This window comes from Sorex fumeus, unplaced genomic scaffold, assembly GCF_029834395.1.
Source record: "Sorex fumeus unplaced genomic scaffold, SorFum_2.1 ptg000008l, whole genome shotgun sequence".
NCBI classification, from domain to species: domain Eukaryota; kingdom Metazoa; phylum Chordata; class Mammalia; order Eulipotyphla; family Soricidae; genus Sorex; species Sorex fumeus.
In genome coordinates, this window is record NW_026606065.1 from 78,194,456 (window position 1) to 78,218,794 (window position 24,339).

The 24,339-nt window shown below is 41.0% G+C and overlaps 1 protein-coding gene across 2 annotated transcripts in view; it reads left to right on the forward strand.

The window, feature by feature from the left end:
* The window catches only part of GPALPP1 (GPALPP motifs containing 1), a 30,139-nt gene extending 10,041 nt beyond the window's left edge, over window positions 1-20,098 (forward strand). Inside the window, exons 4-9 of one of the 2 annotated variants that reach the window (XM_056109864.1) lie at window positions 2,374-2,482; window positions 5,502-5,636; window positions 6,257-6,421; window positions 9,577-9,675; window positions 17,701-17,919; window positions 19,857-20,098. In XM_056109864.1, the coding sequence (XP_055965839.1) occupies window positions 2,374-2,482; window positions 5,502-5,636; window positions 6,257-6,421; window positions 9,577-9,675; window positions 17,701-17,919 (727 nt within the window). In that variant the 3' untranslated portion in view covers window positions 19,857-20,098. Of the gene's footprint in view, window positions 1-2,373; window positions 2,483-5,501; window positions 5,637-6,256; window positions 6,422-9,576; window positions 9,676-17,700; window positions 17,920-19,683; window positions 19,752-19,856 lie in introns of those variants that run through there. The other variant, XM_056109863.1, reaches the window with a different exon arrangement.
* The last annotated feature ends 4,241 nt before the right edge of the window (window positions 20,099-24,339 follow it).

Genomic DNA, 24,339 nt, shown 5'->3' on the forward strand with positions numbered 1-24,339 from the left:
GGAAACGAGGCCAAGCTAGTTGGTCTTAGTAGCCGTTTATTACATGGAAGAGATGTATGTCATGGAGGCCTCAGGAATCCTCGAGCACGTGCGCACTTGAGACTCCCAAAGATCCCCTTATATAGATCATAGACCCTCTAAAAGGCGCATTACAGTGATGTCATCAAAAGGAGTTACAGAAAGAACGTTGAGGCGGCAAACCATACATTGTTTCTTTACATCCACATTGTTTCCTTACATCCGAAGGCCAGTAACACTGGCCTCCGGAAAGAAGATACAAAGCCAAGCTGAAACCTTTCACAAGCACTTTCACAAGCTGCAAGCACCTTGATTTGCATCCCAAAGACCAGCCTGGCTAGAGCTGTGAATCTACATCCTAAAGATCAATCCTGGCTACCACCTGAGTTCTGCATATCTAAGACCAGCTAGGGCTCTGAGAGAAAGGGGAAACTGTCTCAATATACTGGAATCATTTACTGAAGACAGTTTGAAGGGGAGAAAGCAGTCTCATCCAAGCTAGTCAGGACACACGGGAAAACTGCTTCTAGGACGTGTTTCTCCTCTCCTTGTCCAACCAACATATAAGCATACATAATATTAATCATTTTGTATGGACACAGTAAGAAATACTTTGGGCTTATAGAATTGCTCTCCTAGGGCCATCTCGATCTCAGACTGCAGTGCTCAGGCCAGATATCTTCCCTATTCCTAGCAGCAGGGCCCTAGTCTCATCGTTACTATTGGATCATGACATAATGCCTATGATCAACCTCTTAACTTATAGTTAAGAATCGTGGCACCTTGGCCTGGCCCATCGCGATGCCAGGGTAGCACATAACTTACCGGCTTGCCCTGGTTCCATCCAGTCCCACGGCGGGACCCTGCTCTTGGAGTGCTAGGAAGTGAGGGCAACTGAGGCTTAAGTTGAGAAGGCAGATGCCCAGGAGTGAATAATATTCAAAGCCAATCAATTCCTAAGTTACGGAGCATATTAATTAATTGCCTTCCTGTATCTATACAAAAGGACATTGCATTAAAGTAAACTGCTCAAAAGACATAAGGAGAGGAGAAAGACAATATTAACTTACAGTACAGCTTCAGTGTCTAAGAAGGATGAGACCTTACAAATTGGTTGGGGAAGAGAGCATAGAAGAGGTTACAGGCAGACAAAGTAATGGGAGTGATTCGGGAGCACTGTGATGAGTGCGATTCCGATAAACCTAAACTCCGTGTACTCCAACAATCTCTTATACAAGGGCTTAATGGCTCCAGGATGAAATACAACAATCTTCACACACTTTCCTCTTTTGGTGCTGGGAAGGTGCATGGTGGTGGGATTGGTGTTTCAATATTATTTGCAATGAACTATTGTGAGCAACTTTATAAAAATAAAATAAAATTTTAAAAAAATTTTAAATAAAATAAAATGGTTCAGAGCCAGCTTCCAAGGTACCGCAGAGGGCCATGAATCTCTTGCCGTCCTTACTGCTTTCTGAGGTTGGGCAGAGGAGATTTCCGTCCACTCTCCAACTTCCACTCACCAGAGCAAAGTGCCAGGCTTTCTAAACTGCTTCCCCCCTCCCAGACTCTGGGCTCTGGTTCCTTAGCTCTGAAATGAGCCAGGCTTCATGTTCCACTGTAGGAAGCTCTGAAGTTGGTGGCTGGCTGCTCCAGCAGATTTTCTCACAGGGGCTCCACGGGGTCAGCTGTGCCGGTGTCTCTGCGTTGAATCCTGCATGCTTGGTGTTTAATGCTGTTGCACTCTCAGACTCTTCTCTTTCTGCACATCTTGGCCCTGTACTCTGGATTTTCATTATTTTAAATGCGATCATTTCTATTTAGCATTGTTCTTTGAGGAGGTTGGTACAGGCCAGTGCCACAAAGCCTGAGAATTGCTGGCTAGTATCTGATTATTTACTACCAAGTAGCACTGTCCTCCCGTTGTTCATCAGTTTGCTCAAGCGGGCACCAGAAACATCTCACAACAAATTGTGAGACTTGTTGTTATTGTTTTTGGCATATTGAGTACATCATGGGTAGCTTGCCAGGCTTTGCCGTGCAGGCGAGATACTCTCGGTAGCTTGTCGGGCTCTCTGAGAGGGGCGGAGGAATCGAACCCGGGTCAGCCATGTTGGCCGCGTGCTAGGCAAACGCCTTACCTGCTGTGCTATCACTCAAGTAGAAAGTTAAAATGCAAACATTAGTCTTTTTCAGGAAGTGAAAAATACCGGAGAATTTAGCAAAAATAACATGTTAAATAAAACCCTGATCTCCAATATTTGTTCTGTGACTTTTGGTTATTTTTATAAACTTGTATTTTGAAAACTGATTTTTAAAGATAGAGAGAATGATAAAGATCATTTTATTTTTCAGGCCTATAATTGGTCCTGCACTACCTCCTGGTTTTATTAAATCTACTCAGAAGAGTGAGAAAAGCAGAGAGGATCCTGGACAACAGTTACCATCACATCTCAACTCTGAGGTTTGGGTGGATCTTGATTATAGGATAATATATGGCAAACTCAGAAATTTATGTAGTAATAATGGCATTCTTTTGATTCACATGTAATGAGAAGTTCAGCCCTGATTAGATTAAGATTTTAACTTAGGTTAAATGAAATAAAAAATTTACCACAGATCTGAAGTTTTGCTAGAAAAATAACAAGGTAGTTGATATACAAACATGGTATAACATATTAATAGCCTTCATCATCAACGGGAATTGGTAAAAGCTAGAAAATAGAATATGATGAAAAGTTGAAGGAATCATTTGATGTGATCTGGAAAAAAGAAAACAGAGGAACTTGATGGTTATTATCTTCTCCTGGAAATGAATTCTCCCCTAGCCAGCTTTGGGGCCGGTCTGGAATAAAGGCACTGGTGGCTACATGACTTTTCAACAAGTTAGATAATTTTGAAGTCAAATGCAAAGGTTATTTTATTGGTAGAGGCTTGGTTTTTAGCAACAGATGATATTTGTACAGTACTTTTGTAATTTGCAATGCATTCCCCCCATAGAGTAATATAATTTTTCCTGACCTTACAAAATAGATACTACTTATATTTTTATTTTTATTTTTATTTTTATTTTTTTGCTTTTTGGGTCACACCCGGTGATGCACAGGAGTTACTCCTGGTTCATGCAGTCAGGAATTACTCCTGGCGGTGCTCGGGGACCATATGGGATGCTGGGACTCGAACCTAGGTTGTCTGTGTGCAAGGCAAACGCCCTACCCACTGTGCTATTGCTCCAGCCCCATTTTTTTTATTTTTTAATGACTTACCTTGAGGTACAATTACAGACTTACAAACTCTCATGCTTATATTTCAGTCATACAATGATCAAGTACCCATCCCTCCACCAGTGCCCATTCTCCACCACCAATGTTCCCAGTATCCGTTCCACCCACTCCCACTCCATCCCCCTGCCTCTGTGGCAGGCATATCACCTGCCACATTTACTCTCTGTCTTCTTTAGGGTGTTATGGTTTGCAATGCGGGTATTAAGTTGCCATCATGTTCGGTCATGTTTGTCATGTTCGGTCTATGATACTTCTCATATTTTAACAGATACTAAACCTCAGGGAAATTGGGGAACTTACTCAAGATCAAACAACCTACACTTATCAAAGCCAAATCTAGTTTTTAGGACTTTAACCCACCTGTTCAGTTCATTTTTCTGCAAGTCCTTTGTATGTTGTTTGATGAAATCAAGAGACTCCTTTACCTCTTCACTGGGAATTTAGCATTCCTATTGAAGTCATTCCTAAAAGAAATGTGATCATTGGTTAAGATCATAAATTTCAGTCATTTACTCTTTCTTTCAGCAGATACTTAGAGAGTACCTGCAGTGTATCACATGCTATCACAGAAATGAGTTAACAAATTAGCCATCCTGACTTCCACCACTTCTGCTCCCACCCTGGCCCAAATCATCACCAGGTTTCTCCTATTTCACTTGTTCTGTTTGCTCTAGCCCTTGTTTCTCTACTCCATCTTTCAATAAAGCAGCTAGAGGGCTCCAGTGAAACCATGACATGTCCTGTCACCTATCATATCAGGAAGAAAAATAAAAATTTCTTTGGCCAAAACATATCATATGCTCAACCTAAACTTACCAGTTAGATAGGAGTCGGGAGATGAAGGTGGTCAGCTTAGAATTATCAGCATTTTCCCCCAAGGATCAGAGAAGGTCATCTCAGTTTCCTGAAAGGGACTTGTTCCAAAGAGAATGAATAAAACCCAGGATTCTCTCAGTAATGGACTACTTAGTGTTATATAATTCCTGATTCGAATTGTAAAGATAAAACTACGTCCAGAAAAATTAAAAAACATGCTTGCAATCATAGGCTAAGAGTGGTAAGCTTTAGTCTTGAAACTAAATTTTAACTGCATCCAAAAATATAAATTTGTAGAGAACATAATTTCTGTTACATTTTTGAGTAAAATAAATCTTCTTAAAAGATGATAATAAAATATCTGGGGACAGAGTGGTGACACAACAGATATTTACCGTGCATGGGATGCATGGGACCCACCCGGGTTTGATCCCTGGCATCCCACATGGTCCCCTGAGTCCAGACAGGAGTAATTCCTGAGAGCAGAACCAGAAATAAGTCTTGAGCACCACTGGATGTGGCCCCCCCAAAAAAAAACAAAAAAAATATCTATGGGTCTGGAGCAATAGTAGAGCAGACAAGTACTTGCCTTGCACATTGCCAACCCAGGTTTGATCCGTGGCAACCTATATGGTTCCTTGAGCCCACAGGCATCATCCCTAAGTGCAGAGCCGGGAGTAAGCCCTGAGCACCATCAGGGATGGACTACAAATAAATAAGTAAAAGAATAAATATCTAGGAAAACAAAATGACTTAATACCAAAAATGGATTTGGGTTTTTGAGCCTTTCACTGTTAACAGGTAACATAAAATCTTGGATTAAAACCTGTTTTAAAATTATTTTAAAAAAGAACAAACAGCATTCTCTTAACACTAATCTGTGGGTGAAGTATGATATTTTTGAGAACCAAATGAACCCATTTGACCAGGATTTCTAAGCTATTACATAGAATTTTGTCTCAGTGGGCTAGCCTGAATCATAACAGCTTCCAAGAATTATAATTGCTCCTCTTATTCCAGAGAGTGTTTGAATTACCAGGAATTAACGTGCTCTTAATGTGTCATCTCCTGCCAACCTCTAATAATTAGCTGGAATATCACAGTCAAAGAATGGTGAGGCCACGCTTGTGTTTACCAGGAAGAGAGTTGAAACAGTTGAGGGCTCCAGAGGGGCAGTAGTTCGGGCCTGCATGGGTTTGTCATCTTTGCTCCGTGTACTGCAGGGAGGTGGGTAAAGGGGTAAGAGTCATTGCTGGATTAGCCAGCAGTACACTCTTCCTTTTGTGGGTTTGTGTCTGATCATTGGTTTGGACTAAAATTTGGAACCTGGGATCATTTCCGATAAGCTGCAGCCCTTGGTTTGAAGGTGATGTCTTGTTGCAGAAGGAAACAGATAGCAGCGAAGAGGAGGACATCGTGGGCCCAATGCCGGCAAAGGGACCAGTCAACTATAGCGTAACGGCAGAGTTTGAAAAGAGGGCCCAGAGAATGAAAGAAAAACTCACCAAAGGGGATGACGTAAGTTTGAAATACATTTTTCTCTGAGAAGTAGATCAGATTTAAGCTGCTAATTTTAAAAATTGTTATTAATACATTTATGTGTAGGCATGTAAAAGATTTAGGAGCTGGAGCAGTAGGAGATCAGGTAGGCCATGTGCGTTTCATGTGGCTGACCTGGGTTTGATCCCTGGCATCCCACATGGTCCCCCAAACACTGCCAGGAATAACCCCTGCCATGTGTGGCCCCAAAACAAAATAAAACGAAAGATTAAATTTTTTAAAAATGTACATATAGGGGCTAGAGCGATAGCACAGCGGGTAGTGCATTTGCCTTGCACATGACCAACCCAGGTTCGATTTCCAGCATCCCGTATGGTCCCCCGCACATTGCCAGGAGTAATTCTTGAGTGTATGAGCTGGGAATAACCCCTGTGCATTGCCGGGTATGACCCAAAAAGCAAAAAAAATTAAATATATATATATAGCCCTTTATCACCAGTGTCAAATGATACCTCATTGTAGTTTTGATTTTTATTTTCCTAGTAATTGGTGATGTTGAGCATTTTGTCACGTGCTTTAGTATTTTATGCTTTTCTAGACTACTTTTTTGTTTTTTAAACTTTTTATGTCTCTTAAAGGATTCATCTAAACCATTTGTGAGAGAATCATGGATGACTGAGCTTCCTCCAGAAATGAAAGACTTTGGCTTGGGGCCCAGGACATTTAAAAGAAAAGCTGATGACAAATCCGGAGACCGGTCAGTCTGGACAGACACCCCAGCTGACAGGGAAAGGAAGGCCAAGGTGAGGCACTTTAATTCTTTGCTCATGATTCTTTTGTTACTGTTTTTTGTTCATACTGGCTTGGTTTTGAAAAGATAGAGGACAAAGTGACTTAAGACGGGGCTATTGTTTTTGTTTTGGGGCCACAGCCAGCAGTGCTCAGGGGCTGCTCACAGCTCGGGTAACACTGCAGTGCCTGGCACCAGAGCAGAGCCCCCTGCATATAAAGCATGCACTTGAGCCAGGAGATGTCACTCTGCCCAGGTGCTGCTGTAAAATCCTGATTCCTTGAAGGAAAATTTGAAGACAGGTGCCTTTTTGTGGCTTTCTCTCCCTCGGCATTCCTCACACAATCATGGAGGTGCTGAACCAGTCGATGGTATTCTTCGTCAATATCATCATTGACGGCATCTTTCCAAATGCTGGCCGACTTCAACTGTGAGTGTGGAAAGGTGGAAAGGTCAGACTGCAGCTGAATCTCACGAAAACAGTATTCATGAGAAATGGACTCGTTCCTGACATTCCATTCGCTCTCAACAGAACGAACATCTCTGAATGCAGCAGTTATGTGTACCTAGATCGAGAACTAAACATGACGAACAACCTGGCACCTGAGTTGCGCAGGAGGAAAAGAGCAGCATGGAATGCCCTCAAGAGCATCGAAGAAACAGCTAAGAGGACGAAGAACCTCTGGCTTGGGGCACAGCTCTTCGACTCCACTGTTCTTTCTGCATTAACATATGCTTCAGGGACCTGGGCCCTATGAAAACAGGATGAGAACGCTATTCAGGTCTCCCAAAGAGGAATTGAAAGAGCTATGCTTGGAGTATCACGTTTCACTCAAGTGAGAGAAGGAATCTGGAGTTCCGACCTCAGTCTCCCATACTGTTAACGTTCAAAAACTCTCGAGCTCATTCGCCAACATGGCTGGGTGCGAGCCTCAGGCAACCACAAGCTAACATCCAAGCTCACAAATCAGTGCAGAGAAGCGATAAAGGAAGACCTCGAAGAGAGAAGAGCAGCAGTGCTGGCAGATGCGGCAGAAGTCGGAAAAAGCATTCGCAACGCCTGCCTGTCCTTTACCAACTACAAGACCAAGATGACTGCCCGACGTCCTGATGGATCTATCACATCTTCCAGAAGGGCAATGGAGAAGATTATCCATGAATTCTACTCTAATCTCTTTTATAGCCACGTCCACCTGCCCACATACAAAATTCCACAGGATAGACATGTCGTTCCCAATGTTCTCCCTTCCGAAATCTGACATGCCATTTCGTCAGTAAAGAAGTGAACAGCACCCAAGAAGTGTTCAGCCCGGACAAGGTCAGACCTGAACATCTGAAGAACCTGCCGTCAGTACTCATCAATACGCTGGCTCGGCTCTTTACACGCTACCTGTCTGGATGCAAGGTTCCGTCCCAATGGAAAACCAGCAGGACTGTTCTACTGTACAAAAAGGGAGACATCCACGACATTGACAACTATTGCCCGATCTGCCTTTTGTCTGTCATCTACAAGCTGTTCACTCGAGTCATCCTGAATAGGATTGGCAGAACACTAGATGAAGGACAACCATGCGAGCAAGCCGAGTTCTGAAAAGGATTCAGCATGATCCACCATATCCACACGTTAACCAAACTTATTGAGGTTTCTCGGGAGTTCAAGATGCCGCTCTATCTAACGTTCATTGATTTAAAGAAGGCCTTTGATTCTGTTGAGATGGAAGCAGTCACTGAAGCCCAAGCCAAAGAGGGCATTCATACTCAATACATCAGGATCCTTCATGAGCTGTATTGCGGATTCACCACCAGGATCTCGCCATTCTACAAGGAAGTGATCATCGACGTCAAGAGAGGGGTTGGGTAGGGTGATACATTTCACTGAAACTCTTCAGTGCCACCCTCGAGAACGTCATGCGATGACTGGAATGGGAAAGAATGGGAGTGAAGATAGATGGTCGGCAACTACACCACCTCTGCTTAGCTGATGGCATTGTTCTAATAAGACCAAACATTAGCCAAGTGGCACAAATGCTGGCCAACTTCGACTGTGAGTGTGAAAAGGTCAGACTGCAGCTAAATCAAGTTGACTAAATCTACTAATTCTCATATCAGAGTATTAGTTTTTTGAAGTCAAAAAACTTTGCTGAATCCACTGTTACTTTCAACCATTCTTTAGATTAAAGTTGTATAAGGTGAAGTTGTACTGATTTCTCTGTTGCAGCTGGATAAAAATAAGGGTTGACGTTCAGTTGTTGTGGGAAGGACTTATTTTTGCAGCCTCTCTCCCTTCCCTCTGTCAATGATGTTGCAGTGACTTGGGGGTGCTCACACATCACTTTGTTGTACTCACCAGAGGCCACATTCTTTACTTAGGGTCTGTGCACATATTCTGGTTGTAGTGCTCGCTTGGCAGCGCAGTGGGTTTCATACACGTCTTCCCAGGGCTTATAGTCCTATAGACCTGGCGGGAGTGCCCACACAATCTGTTTAGTTGCAGTGCTCATACACACCTGGCTGTGCTGTGGTTGGAAATCATGAGAGGCATTTTGGGGCTCAGACAGCAGAAAGGATCACACACCGCTGACTGGACAGAGGCAGGCGCTCTGGTGGTGGGAGGCAGCACCTTGACCCCGGCTTCTTCATTGTCCAATTTCAAATCCCAATTCTTTGTGGCTGATTTGTTTTATATTCATGAACTGGTATTCTTTAGCTTTGCTGTACTTGCTTTTTAGTTCCAGGATTTTACACACACACACACACACACACACACACACGAATTCTTTGAAATTTATATAGTCATCTGTGAATAAAGATAGTATTATTTTTTTCCCTTTCAATCTGCTTACCTTTTCATAAGTCATTATTTCTGCCCCTCAGCTGTGATTTTACAACTTTTGAAAACAGACAATGAAGGATTTCTTTTCAAGTCTTATCTCTCCAACATTTCATCATGTCTGGGTTTGATAAATAGGGTAATTTCTTCCAACTAGTTGGTTAGGTAATTTTTCTTATTTTCAGGAAAATCACAGCATATGTTTTGAATGGGAGGAGATTGAAGTAACAAGTACGGCTTAATTTCATCTCATTACTCAATGAGAAAAGTCATAGTGCTTCTTTTTATTTTCTCTTAATTATATGGTTCTTTAATGTATTATCTGGTTCATTTCTCAGGAGACACAAGAAGCAAGGAAGTTGTTTAATAAGAAGGATGAAGAGCATGTCTTGTCAGGAAGGGAAAAGAGATTGGCTGAGCAGGTGTCCTCGTACAATGTAAGTAAGAGAATAGAATATATGACTTTTAATGAACTCATTTTCTTCTTTTATTTTCTTTTTTATGTCTTCCTCTTTACCTCAGTCTTTTTCTATACATCTTCATGAAAAATACTCATTTATGTTGTATATGTTTTATATAAAATCCTTTAGTGTAGAGTATTTTAATGTATTTCATATAATGTTTTTGTTTCTATTTTACTAAATGTCACATATCAAAACTTTACTTCCTAGAAATCAGAAATTAAGAGTTCTGCCAAGTTCTGGAGGTCTTTAGTTGATTTGTTTATAAATCATAAGCAGATTTGGAAGTTTATAGAAAGATTTAAATCTGGGGACCAGAGAGATAATACAGCAGGTAGGGCACTTGCCCTACTCACAGTCAACCAGATTCAATTCCCAGTTCCCATATGGTCCCCTGAGTCCTTGCCAGGAGTGATCTCTGGGCACATAGCCAGGGGTATACCCTGAGTACAGCCAGGTATAGCTCCAAATTGGAAAAAACAAAACAAAAAACTCCAAATACATTAGAGTTAGAAAATACCTAAACCTTAATGATATCAAAAGTGAAATATATGTCAGGGATACAATTCAGTGGCAAAGTGCATGCTTACAATTTATGAGCCCCAGGTTCTATTGTTGGATTTTGTAAAAAAAAAAAAAAAAAGTGGGGGGAGAGTGGGAGAGAGGGAGGGAGGGAGGGAAGAGGGGAAAAAGGGAGGGAGAGAGGGAGGGATGGAGACAGTGAGGAATGAAGGAAGGAAGGAAAGAAGGAAGATGAGAAGCAATAAAGCACTGTAGCACTGTCCTCCATTGTTCATTGATTTGCTTGAGCAGGTACCAGTAACGTCTCCATTGTGAGACTTATTGTTACTGTTTTTGGCATATCGAGTACGCCATGGGGAGCTTGCCAGGCTCTGCCGTGTGGGTGGGATACTCTCAGTAGCTTGCTGGGCTCTCAGAGAGAGAGAGAGAGAGAGAGAGAGAGAGAGAGAGAGAGAGAGAGAGAGGAAGTATAACATTATATAAAGCATTCTTAGAGCCAAAATGTGTAGCCATATTCAGTTACGTTAAAAAAAGAATAGGGGCCAGAGAGAGTGCAGCAGGTAAGACACTTGCCTTGCTTGCAGCTAAATCGAAATCGATCCCTGGCATCCCATATGATCACATAGAACTGCCAGGAGTAATTCCTGAGTACAGAGTTAAGAGCAAACCCTGAGCGTTGGTGTGGCCCAAAAACAAAAACAAAAAGAGAGAATGAAAAGAATACCTGAAGAAGAATGCATTGTGCTTTTTCCAAGTGGGCATTTCTTATAAAACTTAGGGCTGGAGAGATAACTCAGAGGGCTAAGTGCATGCTTTAGGCTGGGTTCAGTCCCCAGTGTCTTGTGGTCCCCTGTGCACCACTGGGAATGACCTCCAAGCAACTGACCTTCAAAAGGCTTGTAAAAAAATGTTCATGGATGTTTAAGTAGATTAGGTTGAATGGAAAAAGCTTCATACCACAATGCATTCTTAGGATTACGCTTATATACGTTACACTGTACAGTCTCCAATGGAGACGTTACTGGGCCCGCTTGAGCAAATCGATTCACCAATGGGAAGACAGTGATAGTGACACTATACAGATACCATTTTATACCGTTTATAAGCACTGTCACATACAAAATGAACCTGGTGAGGAAAAAATTTAGTGTTTGTTGGAGAGGAAAGATTCACTAGGAAGGGTGGCCTAGAGAACTTTAGGGGTTGGTAGAATGTTCCTCATCTTGCTGAGAATCTGAATTGCAACACTCAGCGAATATACATTATCTCTGGATTTTGAGTGAATCTCACTAGTGAAATAAGTGAAATCAATTATCAGATAGTTTCACTCAAATGTGAAATGTAACTGAAGCCAACAAGCTGGCAGAACAAACAGAAACAACAGAACTAACTCAGAGACTCAGTGAAAACTGGTGGTTTCCCCCTGAGTGCGATAGTATAGTGGGAGGGCATACAGTGGATCTGATCTTATATGGAAACTTTGGTTGCTTCTAAGATTTGCTTTTAATATAATGGTATGTATAGCCTGAAGACTAAGCCATTATATAACTCCTAGTTTGATGCACTGAAAAATTGGTGGTGGAAGGATTTGAGCCACACTCAGCAGTGCTCAGGTGTCATTCCTGCTGGTGCTCGGGGAACATCTGTGATGCCAGGATCAGACCGGCAGTGGGTAGGGTGTTTTCCTTGCACGCAGCTCACCCGGGCAACCCGGGTTCGATTCCTCTGCCTCTCTCGGAGAGTCTGGCAGGCCACTGAGAGTATCTCGCCCACACAGCAAAGCCTGGCAAACTACCCGTGACACATTCGATATGCCAAACACAGTAACAAGTCTCACAATGGAGACATTACTGGTGCCTGCTCGAGCAAATCAATGAACAACGGAAGGACAGTGCTACAGTGCTACAGTTACGTTAGACAAGAATAGGCACCAGAGAGAGTGCAGTGGGTAGGATGCTTGCCTTGTTCTCAGCTAAACCGAATTCCATCGCTGGCATCCCATATGGTCATCAGCACCCTCGTGTCCATACTGTGACTCTGCCCAAGTTAAAATGAGGATCATGAAGATAAAATGCAAACAACTCAAATTTTAGTATGGATTTTCAAAAACTAGTAGCAGACCATTCCATCCAAAATAAATCACATTAAATTTTATAAATTATTACAAAAGTGTACTTTTCTATTAAATACTTCAATTTAAAAATTGGTTATTTAGGGCTTGCAGTAATAGTACAGCAGGTAGGGAGTTTGCCTTGCATGTGGCCGGCCTGGATTCGATTCCCAGCATCCCATATGATCCGTCAAGTATCGCCAGGAGTAATTCTTGAGTCCAAAGCTAGGAGTAACCCCTGTGCATTGCCAGGTATTATCCAAAAAGCCTAATAGCAAAAAAAAATATATATATATATATATATTTAGCAGATTGTTCTCTGTGTGAATTGACTTTCAGGATATGAATTTTAGTGACTTGACAACTTTAAATATTTCAATTTTATTGTTTTAGCATTAGTTTGGTCATGCACTATACACATTATTTGAAACTAGACAGACCAGGGTACACCTTGAACAACAGATAAAACAGTTTCCCTTATCATTACAAGTCTGAGTACTTGAACTGTTAAAGTAACCCAGTGGTTTCATGTATTTTTTACATCTTTACCATTACTTGCTAGGTTAATATAGGAAATTGGTGTATTAAAACTCCTCATTTTTATTTCTCCATTTGCTTTTAGTTACTTTTGTGCACTTTGCTCCTGAGTGTCACTTTCTTTCATAGTGGCTTTAAGAAAAATAAGACATCTATAATTTCTTTTTCACAGTTAACCAGCTCTTTCTTTTATCTTCAGAAGTCCTTGTTAATAGCATGCCTGCCTTCATCATTAAAACTTCATTAATGAATTATACTAACTAATTAGCAAAGAAAGAAAAGAATGTAGAAAATGGTGTTTAAAATATCAGATTCAGGCCAGAGCGATAGTATAGTGGGAGGGCATTTGCCTTCTGTGCAGCTGATTTGGGTTCAATCCATGGTACCCCATATGGTCCCCTGACCTTATGCACTGCAGCACTGTAGGACTGTCATCCTGTTGTTCATTGATTTGCTCGAGCGGGCACCAGTAATGTCTCACAACAAATTGTGAGACTTGTTACTGTTTTGGGCATATCAAATATGTCACGGGTAGCTTGCCAGGCTTTGCCATGCGGGCGGAATACTCTCGGTAGCTTATCGGGCTCTCCAAGAGGGATGGAGGAATCAAACCTGGTCAGCCGCGTGCAAGGCAATGCCCTATCCATGGCGCTATCGTCCTTATATGGATTCAAACATGGGGTTGAAGGGACAGTACTGGGTTTAGGATGTGTGCCCATGTAGTTGACCCTGGTTTGATCCCTTGGACCAAGGGGATCAAGAAAGGGTCTGGCTACTCAGGAATTGTCAAGTGTAGTCCTGGAAGGCCTGAAGCACTGCAGGTCTGACTTTTGTACCTATAGGACCCTTCCACACCACGTCCTTGGGCACTCATATTGAATCACTAAGTGGTTTGGCTGAGAATTCCCTCTCTCGGGGCAAGAGTTTCTTGAACAACAGATAAAACAGTTTCCCTTATCATTACTAGTAGTAAGTAGGAGAGTACTCTCTATTACTTACTACAAATTTAAAGTATAGCAAAAATGATTCTTGAGGAGAGTCCCTAAACCAGCCGGGAATAATTCCTGAGTTCATAGCCAGGAATAACCCCTGAGCATTGCTGGGTGTGGCCCCCAAAACTAAAAAATAAAATTTAAAAAAATCAGATTTCTACAATATAGCTTTTTGGTATCTATATGTTCTTATGTGGGTTGGAGCGATTGCACAGCGGTAGGGTGTTTACCTTGCGTGCAGCCGACCCAGCCGAGCCAGGTTCGATTCCTCCGCCACTCTCAGAGAGCCCAGCAAGTTACCGAGAGTATCTCACCTGCATGGCAAAGCCTGGCAAGCTACCCATGACGTATTCAATATGCCAAACACAATAACAACAAGTCTCACAATGGAGACGTTACCGGGCCTGCTCAAGCAAATTGATGAACAACGGGAGGTCCGTGACCGTGACATGTTCTTATGTAATCTTATCTGTATTATAGTTCTCCATCTTAAAATTAACCTGTACTACATTTCTTCTTGTGTCATCTTTTATTTTCTTTATTAATACCAAACTACCAAAAAGAATGACTTACATGGTGCATTCCTCATCCTGTGGTTTCCCTATATAAGAAAATGTTGGTTTTTAAAAGCCAAGGTTTCTGCTCCCCCTCCCAGCCCCCCAACCCCCATATGCAATTGACAGGTTGTTGTTGTTTGTTTGTTTGTTTTTCACTAAATCTAGGTTGGGACTCAGAAATCTATATTTCTTTTCAACTAGTCAAGGGTGGAAACCAGGGGTCTTCGAGTATTTTTTTTGGTTTCCCCTAAAAGAAATATTTCATTTGATAATCCAAAATCTCTTATAAATTTCAAAAGTTACCAAAGATGTAATTTATAGCATATTATTTACCTTTTTATTACCTATTTCAAATGGAGCATAAATGCCATAGCAATTCAGTATCTCTTATTACCCATTAAGAATATAAAAGGCACTTCCTTAACAGTTGGAAGTAGTATTTCATCTCTTTTTCTCCTTGAATTCATAGCTTCATTTCTCCCCTGCTACAGAATCTTATCCTAATGGAATTCACTTTTATGCTTGAAAGTCTTTTATGATTATATTTGATGTTATCTTTCACTGCAACTGGATTATGCACATAAATTGATATTGAAAATACTTTATTTGCCTGCATCTTTAAATGTAGTTTTTCCCCTCTGAACTAAACTGTAACTTCAGTTCATTAAACAACATTTTAAATTTTATTTGTATACAGATTATAAATACACATATGAATTTTGATAATTAGTAATATAAAAAGCAAATTATTAATTTAATCTTCAAATGAAGACTTATTTTTCCCCAGCTAATTCCTGGGCTTGGATGTTCTTAATAATATAGGTGTCATAACACCCAAAAGGAGAGAGAGAGTAAGAGGGAATGTGCCTTCCACAGAGGCAGGGGACGGGAGGATGGGGTGGGGGTGGCGGGAGGGGTACTGGGAACATTGGTGGTGGGGAATGGGCACTGGTGGAGGGATGGGTACTTGGGCATTGTATGACTGAAACATAATCATGTTTGTAAGTCTACAACTATCTCTCAGTGATTCATTAGAATAAAATTAAAAAAAAATAATGTAGGTGTCACAAGTGTTCTTTTGTTACTGTGCTTTTATAAGTGAGAGAGTTAAAAACAATGTTTATGCAGAGAAGTGGGTGAGAACTTCGTAGTGAGGTCATTCTGTCCTTTAAACAATTTTTGAGTTATTTCCTTAGGCCTCGTGAGATCTGTTAACAAAAATTGCACGCGAAATACAGAACAGGGGCTAAGGCACGCCCCATGCTTGCTGCCAACCCTGGTTTGATCCCTGCCACTGCATATGGTGGTTACTAAGCCCTACCAGGAAGGATCCCTGAGCACTGAGCACCACTAGGTGTGACCCAAAATTGAATACAATGTGTATATATGTATCTTTCAATTGTTAAATTGAAATCGTTTGTTTTTCACATTGTTCCCATTTATTTTCTCATTCTTTTCAAATGTTAATTTAGAGATATTATCAGGGTTATGTTGTAGCAAGTACTCAGTGAATTTAATACTTGGTTGAGTAATTTTCATGTACCCAGCACAGTTATAAATTCTTGGTATTTGGTAGAATATTTTACTCCTCACTTACCCAAACATCTAGATACTATTGCTATCATTTTGTTGTTGAGAAAGAGAATTATTTGCCTCACATTCACTGTATCACTGTATCACTGTCATCCCGTTGTTCGTAGATTTACTCGAGCGGGCGCCAGTAACGTCTCTGTTCTTCCCTGTCCTGAGATTTTAGCAGCTTCTCCTTACTCATCTTTCCAAATGATTGGAGGCTCTTTCAGGGTCAGGGAAATGAGACCTGTTATAGTTACTGTTTTTGGCATATTGAATACACCACTGGGAGCTTGCCAGGCTCTATCCGTGCAGGCAGGATACTCTCAGTAGCTTGCCGGGCTCTCCGAGAGGCATATATATATATATATATTTTTTTTTTCTCTCTCTCTATGATTTGTTGCCTACTGTCTGAACCTCATCAAACATGATGTGGTAATTATGGAAAATGTGTAGGAAGTGTCTTATGATGTGTTGCCTGGCCGCGAAGCAGTCCAGAAAGTGGCCCGGAGTGTGGTGGCGGTTGGATAGTGGAGGTCAGCTGCTGGGGCTGGGTTCCTTGGGGCAGGAAGGGCTCTCACCCGCCCCCCTCTGGGATGCCCCAAGTGAAAACAGCCTGGCACGGAGTCCGGTGGCATGGTTATATGGGGAACTCATTTTATGCTCCCTTCCAGGAGAAGCAGCCGTGAGTTCTGCCCCATTTGCCCCACATTACCAGTGTTGAAAGCTGCAGAACCATCATTGCAATCCAGACTTTTCTGAATTTAGAACTTAAGTTCCTTACCATCCTCCCATACTAAATGTATGGATAGCTTATTTTAAACAATAACTTATAAGTACTCAAATCCTTTAAGTTTGTGGAAAATGGAGAATAAGAAGTCACTTGACTTGTAAATCAGTTTGCTCCCAAAAGACTTGAACAGACTGGAGAGATTGTTCCAGAGGCTGAGCATACACTTTGCTTATGGGTTGCCTGGGCTTGGGCCCTGGCACTGTTTGGTGCCCAAAGTACCACCATGAGCATCCCCCACGCATTTCCAGGCGTGACCAAAAGACCAGAAAAGACATTAGAGACAGATACAGATTGATCTCTCTTATAGGCGGGACGTAAAGATATCAAGGGACAAAGGTACAAACTGAAAGAAACAATGAAGGAGTGAGAAGGATAGAAAACTGGTGGGAGTGAAGGGCCTTTCCCCATGGGCATATGCCAGCAGCCCCTTCACAGGCCTTGGATGCTGTCGCCTCTATGCCATGATGTTTCTGATTTATATTCTGGCTTGTGCTTCAGCCTAGCAAGCACTCTTTCCCTCCTACTCACCCATCCGGGCATCACAGCACATCCAGGACATTTTAACCAGCTCCCAAGTGACAGCATTCTTGCTCTTCCTCTCTCATCTGGTCTGACACATCCTACTGTGTTTTCTCTGTGACTGTTTAAATATGGTTTCTCCTCTGTCTTTTAAAAAAATGGTCTGATAAGTAATTGGTGGCTACTTTCATTTTCATGAAATTGAATTCACCTCTGATGCATAATTTTCTCCACAGATGCTGTCTTGGATTTGGAAAAACTTTAACTGGTCTTATAAATAGGCCTCCTTTGTGTTCTGTACTTCAGTGTTCCCTGATTATTTGCTGTCAATAATCTGTACATGCTATATTGTAATGTTTGTTTGTTTATTTTTAATCTCTATTTTCTTGCTCTCTCCAGGAATTAAAAAGGTCAGAATCTCTTATGGACATTCATCACAAAAAATTAAAGAATAAAGCTGCTGAAGAGAAAAATAAGCCCCAAGAAAGAATACCATTTGACCGTGATAAGGACCTCAAAGTCAATCGGTTTGATGAAGCTCAGAAAAAAGCTCTAATAAAGAAATCTAGAGAACTGAACAGCAGATTTTCACATGGCAAAGACAATATGTTTTTATAAGTAAGTATTATTTCATTGAGATATATTTTCATACCAATGAATTTGAACTTTTCAAAATATTTGTAATTACAAAATCTATTTCCTTTCCTAATAAAGTAGATTACTAGTTTGCAAATCTTTTTATATGTAAACTGATTTTTTTTCATTCATTTTTGTAGGAGTAAAAATTGGTTTCTTGGAGAAAAAAAAAGAGTTTTGTCCCCTTTTTAGTAATGGAACAGGGCATTGCTATTCAGAATGCTAGTGTGGGAACTGTTCTTGAGACAGACAGCTGAAGAACAAGCACATGTGGAGCTGGAGCGATAGCACACCAGACAGGGCGTTTGCCTTGCACGAGACCGACCTGGGTTCAATTCCCAGAATGCCATATGGGATCCCCTGCGCACCGCCAGGAGTAATTCCTGAGTGCATGAGCCAGGAGTAACCCGTGTGCAACGCCAGGTGTGACCCAAAAAAAAGAAAAAGAATGAGCATATGTGCTCTGCCCTGATTTGGCTCAAACACCACGGCTCCCCCATCGTAGCCCCCCAGCACTGCAGCATGGCCTGTCACCAGACTGAACATCCGAACAAGTGCCCCCAGGGGCTCCTAGTATCACTGAGTATGAGACTTGGACAAAAAAAAAAAGGAATTCTGACCACATCGGAGTGCTTGGTCCTTACTCCCTTCCACCGTGGTGCTCTGTCTGGAGTTGTTCCCAGCCACATCAAGGTGTCATGTCATGCAGGGAATTGAACCCAAGGCTCCAACATAAGAAGCCATGTGCTCTAGCCCTTTGAGTCATCATTCTAGCCCATAAAAATAAATAAATAAATAAATAATCATCATAATTGTTTAATCCCCAAATAAAAGTTCATTTTATTCAAAATGACATCGTTTAAAGGCTGGTTAAAAAGCCATGCTTTACAAAATATTTTTAATGAGATTTTTCTATTGGCCTTTAATAAAAATACACAAAATGCATAATTTTATGCTGTATTTGATATTAAAAGAGAAAACATTTGTTGTGCCGGGATATGGCTTAGGAGTAGATTGTCTGCCATGGATTGCTGAGGCCCTGGGCTCCATACTTGGTACCAGGGTAAAAGGAAAGAAAGATAATCATTGCTTTGCAGGATTCTCTGTAAGTTAAATCATTCGGCGCGAGCCTAGTCTGACTTCATACCGGCCATAGGGCTTCATAGTGATGGCCAGGAAGAACATAAAAGTGAAATTGTGGACTGGAGAGATATTACAGCTTGTAAGGCATTTGCATTGCACATGGCCAACCCATGTTCCATCCCTGGCATCCTGTGTATTCCCTTGAACCCCACTGGGTGTGATTCCTAAGCACAGAGCCAGGAGTAAGCCCTGAGCATCACTGGGAGTGATCCCAAAACAAAAGGAAAAGGCTGAGATTGCTGCTTGTTATTTGTATGGTTTGTTGTTGTTGTTGTTGTTTTTAAATAGAGGATGACAGTTTATTTTTTTACATTTTTTTTTTAGTTTTGGGGCCATAGTCAGTGATGCTTAGGAGTTACTCCTAACTCTGCGCTCAAGAATCACTCCTGGCAGTGCTCAGGGATCATCTGGGATGCCAGGGATCAAAGTCAGATCAGCTGCCTGCAAAGCAGACACCCTACCCACTGTTCTATTGCTCTGTCCCTCTGTATGGTTTCTAGTTATATGGAACTTATATCCATTCTAAACTGTGGTGTTAAGGGGAAATACAGTTAAAATTAGAAATATTTTTCAGCTTACTGAATTTTCTTATTCTTACTTCAGGGGGACTTCCCTGTGTAATGAAGAAAACGTGAAGAATACTCTTATTCCTATGATTTGAGTTTCTTTTTTTTTTAAGTATATGTATTTCTTTTTTCTTCTTCTTCTTTGTTTATTTGTTTTGTTTGAGGGCCATACCCTGCGTGCTCAAGGGTTACTCCTGGCTCTGCACTCAGGGGGACCTGATGAGATGCTGGGGATCAAATCCAAGTCGGCTGTGTGCACGGCAAGTGCCCTACCTGCTGTACTATTGTTCCAGCCTCTGATTTGACTTTCTCAAGATTAAAGACTGCTTTCGTCTCAAAAACCATAAGAACACCCCTTGTTCTGTATGACCATTGAAGTCTTATGGAAATGTGAAATCAATATTCCTTATGTAGAATAGACTTTTCTATCTAGCTTCTAAGGAAGCATGGTCCTTTTTTCCAGACAATTTTGAGGATTTTGTGGCGTCTTCCCCTCCCCCACCCACTCACCATCCCTCGTTTTTGCAGTGTCTCATAAATAACCTCATACATTTGGGCAGGAGGAGCCCTTTACTTTCTGCAACCTGAATGTCCTCATCAAGTGTCATTAATTTGCCCTGAATATCTGCTCCAGGACATAGCAGTTGGTTCACGAATTCAGAATTGCTGATTTGGTTTTTTTTTTCTTTCTGAACTACAAGCATTCAGTGTACACTTACTTGAGTAAAGGGAATGTGGGCATTTTGTCTAGGCAATGTGGGCATTTTGTCTGTTCTGTTCATCAGTTTGCTTGCTTCAACACTCAGGACTTTTGTGTTGTTTGGGGCTTTAGTTTAAGTCAGACAGAGTGATCTCTGTGTTAGCTTGTGTGCTAAGCTTCGAAAAACTTTCAGTTTTTCCCATGTCGGTTAGTGTTTCTAGAGGAGGCAGCTAGAGGGACAAGAGAAGCCGTTACCCAGTAGCTGTGGCAAGCCTGAGATTCAGACTTTTGGGATCTCAGCCAAAGTCCTCTAAGTCTTTAACTTTGCTATAGGGTGATCTCATTTTGCCTATTTATATTTGATAGTTTTTAGCTTCATTTATTAAGGACTGGTTTTTATATTAACCATAAATAGCCTTTTAGAAAGTAGACAATAGTTTCTGCCTACAGAAATATAAATAGGGCCCCTGTATTCACAAGCTTCCTAATTAGAGTATCATAAGTTTGCCATGCTTTTGAGCACTACCTTGTGTAAGATGTAGAACAGAAAATGTCTTAAGTGGTTAAATCCTAAATTCAGATTCGTAAGTTACAGTTTCTTACAAATCAGCCTCAGTTGGTCTGCTGCTTGCTGTTCTTGTTTTGATAAAGCACAAGGTTTTAACGGAGAAAAATTCTGAGTCTTAACTGACTAAAGCTTTATGAGTAAATTGTTCAAATCATGATATAAAATACTCTTCGAATCCAAGCAGTGTGGAGGGGCCAAGAGGTTAGCTCAAAGGGCAGTACCCCTACTGTGCTGTGAGGTGTCTGTTTCAGGAGCGCTGCCTGGAGTGACCCCGAAGCACCATACCAGAAGTAGCCCTCAAGCATCTCCAAGTGTGGCCAAAAAAGGACAAAAACAGACCAAAACATAATGGTACAAGGATATTTTCTGTAACATTGGTGTAAACTTGAGGAGTGGTGCTGTTCAAAAAAATGTATGTTTGGACCACACGCAGCAGTGCTCAGGGCTTACTCCTGGTTCTGCACTCAGGGATCATTCCTGGAGGGCCCAGGGGATCATATGGGATCTCAGGGATCCAATCCAGGTTGGCTGCATACAAGCAAGCACCCTACCCACTGGGCTATCCGCCCCGTCCCAGAGATGAGACATTCTTCTAAGCAAAGTTTTCAAACTTCCTATCTAAGAAGAATTAAACATAGCTGCCTTTTCAATAACAATGGCATCTTTAGTGGGTAATAAATTATGCGCACAAATTGATTAAGTCCACCCTTTGCTTTCATTTAATTGTGTTATAGTCATTGCCTTCTGCCACCACCCAGCCCATTGCAGTGAAAGGAACAAGTGTTTCCTTATTCTCCATCCTTGGTGTAAGATCCTAACAGGTTTTGTGGAAATTTGATGCTTTAGAGTAAAAATGTCACCTTTTGCTTTGCTATTCTCTCTTGAGGGGAACTGGAATTTTTTGAATTACCTATTTAACTTTTTGATTTCACTCTGGACTATCTGTGACCTTACTGAAAAGGAAAAAAGTTGCCTCATCGTGTCTAGTACTTCCCGCAGGCTTTACCACAGTACTGACTGGCACCTTAGATTCTCATGCCACCTGGGAAGAATTTTAACAACACATAAGGCCAATCCATACATTTTTTTGGATCCGTAGAGCATTTCACCCAATGCAGAATCACAGATAATAAGAAGAATCAGAGTAACTATTTGTGCAGAGTGGGAGTGTGTTCTTGGTTTCCTCTCTCCCCTCTTCCAACACTGCTGAAGGCTTATTTTAATCCGGGCACCTTCTGATGTCCAAAGATTGAGGTGTTGGCATTTTCTGTTGTCAGCTTCTTAATTTCTTACCTTTCTTGGTCCAGTGTTACAGAATTCTGACCTCTTTTGAAACTTCAAGTTGAAGTAAAAAAGAATAATTTTCGCAAGATGGAGCATTCTTTAATGCTCTTTAGTATTAAAAGTTCATCATACCTACAGTTACTTGATTTTGTTGAACTCTTAGTTGTCATCTGAGATAGAGATGCCTTAAATAGTCACCATGTTACTGGTAAATAAATGATGCCTTTAGGAAGAAGAGGCCACTGGGGATAGGAGATGAAAGATGGTATTTACACCCATTATATACTGTTTTACCAGGTAGATTAAGTTCTTGTATTGAGCAAAGCATTACAAATTAAGCCCTGCTTTCAAAGAGAGGAAAAAGGGGAGGGAGAGGGAGAGGGACGGGAGGGAGGGGAGAGAGAGAGAGAGAGAGAGAGAGAGAGAGAGAGAGATCATCATCTTACAAAGATTTTTTTTCATCTTGTTTGATGTGTCAACCATTTGATATTTGCCACTTGAATACTTGAATTATTTGGTTCTTTTAGTTACCTATTTTATTTTAAGGAGAGATTTACATAGCACTCAGACTTGCATGCTCCAGAGTAAATTTGATCCTAAAATATGATGCTACTTTTTTCTCTTACACAAGATGAGGTTAATACCCTTTCTCAGAAATTTATTACAGAAGATAGTTTTTAGATGATCTACAAAGAGCTTTCTTTTATCACTTTTTTTAAATGGTAGTGATAAGTATTATCCAGGAAAAAATATTCTTCTTTGGGTTATTCCTAAGAAGTATTAACATGCAGAGAAGTATTCAAGATAAAAAAAAATAACATGTAAGATAAAAGCCACATTTTCAATTTTGGGATATTCTTTTTTTTTTTTTTGCATTTATTTTTTGTGCCACCATAAGATTTAAGCCTGCGACTACAAAAGGTCATGCATTCCCCACTACAGGAGAGGTATATTTTGTGCGGCTTACAAAAATATTTTAAATGTGACTATGTTCAAAGTGTAAAAGCTATCAACTGCCCTTTCAATCTTTTCTTTTGAAATTTGAAGTTAAAAGACTGTTTTCAGAAAAAAAAAATTCTGAAGCATTTATTTTTTATGTGTAAATAAAGTTGTCTTTGTATCCAAGTTGTGGTCTTTTTTTTTTCTTTTTGTAATTTTAAATTCTGTTGGCGTATATGAAGAAAGCAGCATTGGTAAGAAGCGTATTTTACCCACAGCACCCTAAAGGAGAGAGAGAGCAAAAGGGAATGCCCTGCCACAGAAGTGGGGCGGGGTAGGGGGTTACTGGAATTATTGATGGTAGAGAATGGGCACTGGTGGAGGGATGGGTACTCGATCATTGTATAACTGAAAGCCAAGCATGAAAGTTCGTAAATCTACAGTTGTACCTCATGGTGTTTCACTAATAAAAATTTTAAAAAATAAAATTAAAAAAGAAGCATGTTTTACAAGAATTGATGCTGGCAAACCAGATCATTGTGGGCTACTTTGGGAAACGTCTTCTGCCCCAACTTACTTGCCAAATTTTTGTTATTCTTGTATAACTTTGAGTATGACCTGCTTATTTGGAAACAGAATACAAACAAATTGGAATGTTTGTAAGAGCACCATGACATACAAGGTTTATAATCAAGACTCCATTGTTCCATAACTCATAGGATTATGTAACAATGGATGGGAAATGTCTGGATTATTTGATTATAAATTAAGGTTTCCTTGTTCATCTGTTTTTTATATAGAGAGGGGTTGCCTTCTTTTGTCAGCATGACCCAGATAACTTAATTCCTTCTCATACACTCCAAAATAGCTCTCTTGGCCAGAACCAAGAGACTGGAGAGATAATATAGGACTTAAACACTGCCTTGCATGTGGCTAACTCTGGTTCTGTCACCAATACTACATGTTGGTGAGCACCTTCCGGAGTAGTCCCTGAGCACAGAGCCAGGAGTAAGCCCTGAGCATCACTGGGTGAGGCCCAAAAATGAACAAAAATTTTAAAATGTGCACCCAAACATGGCATGTGAAGAATTGTAGAATGAAAAATGTCAAGTTGCCTCATCCCATGACCACTTAGCCTCTTGATTCAAAGGGTGGAAAGAAAAATTCACCTTCCCAGGCTCTGGCTGATAGAGTGCATGTAT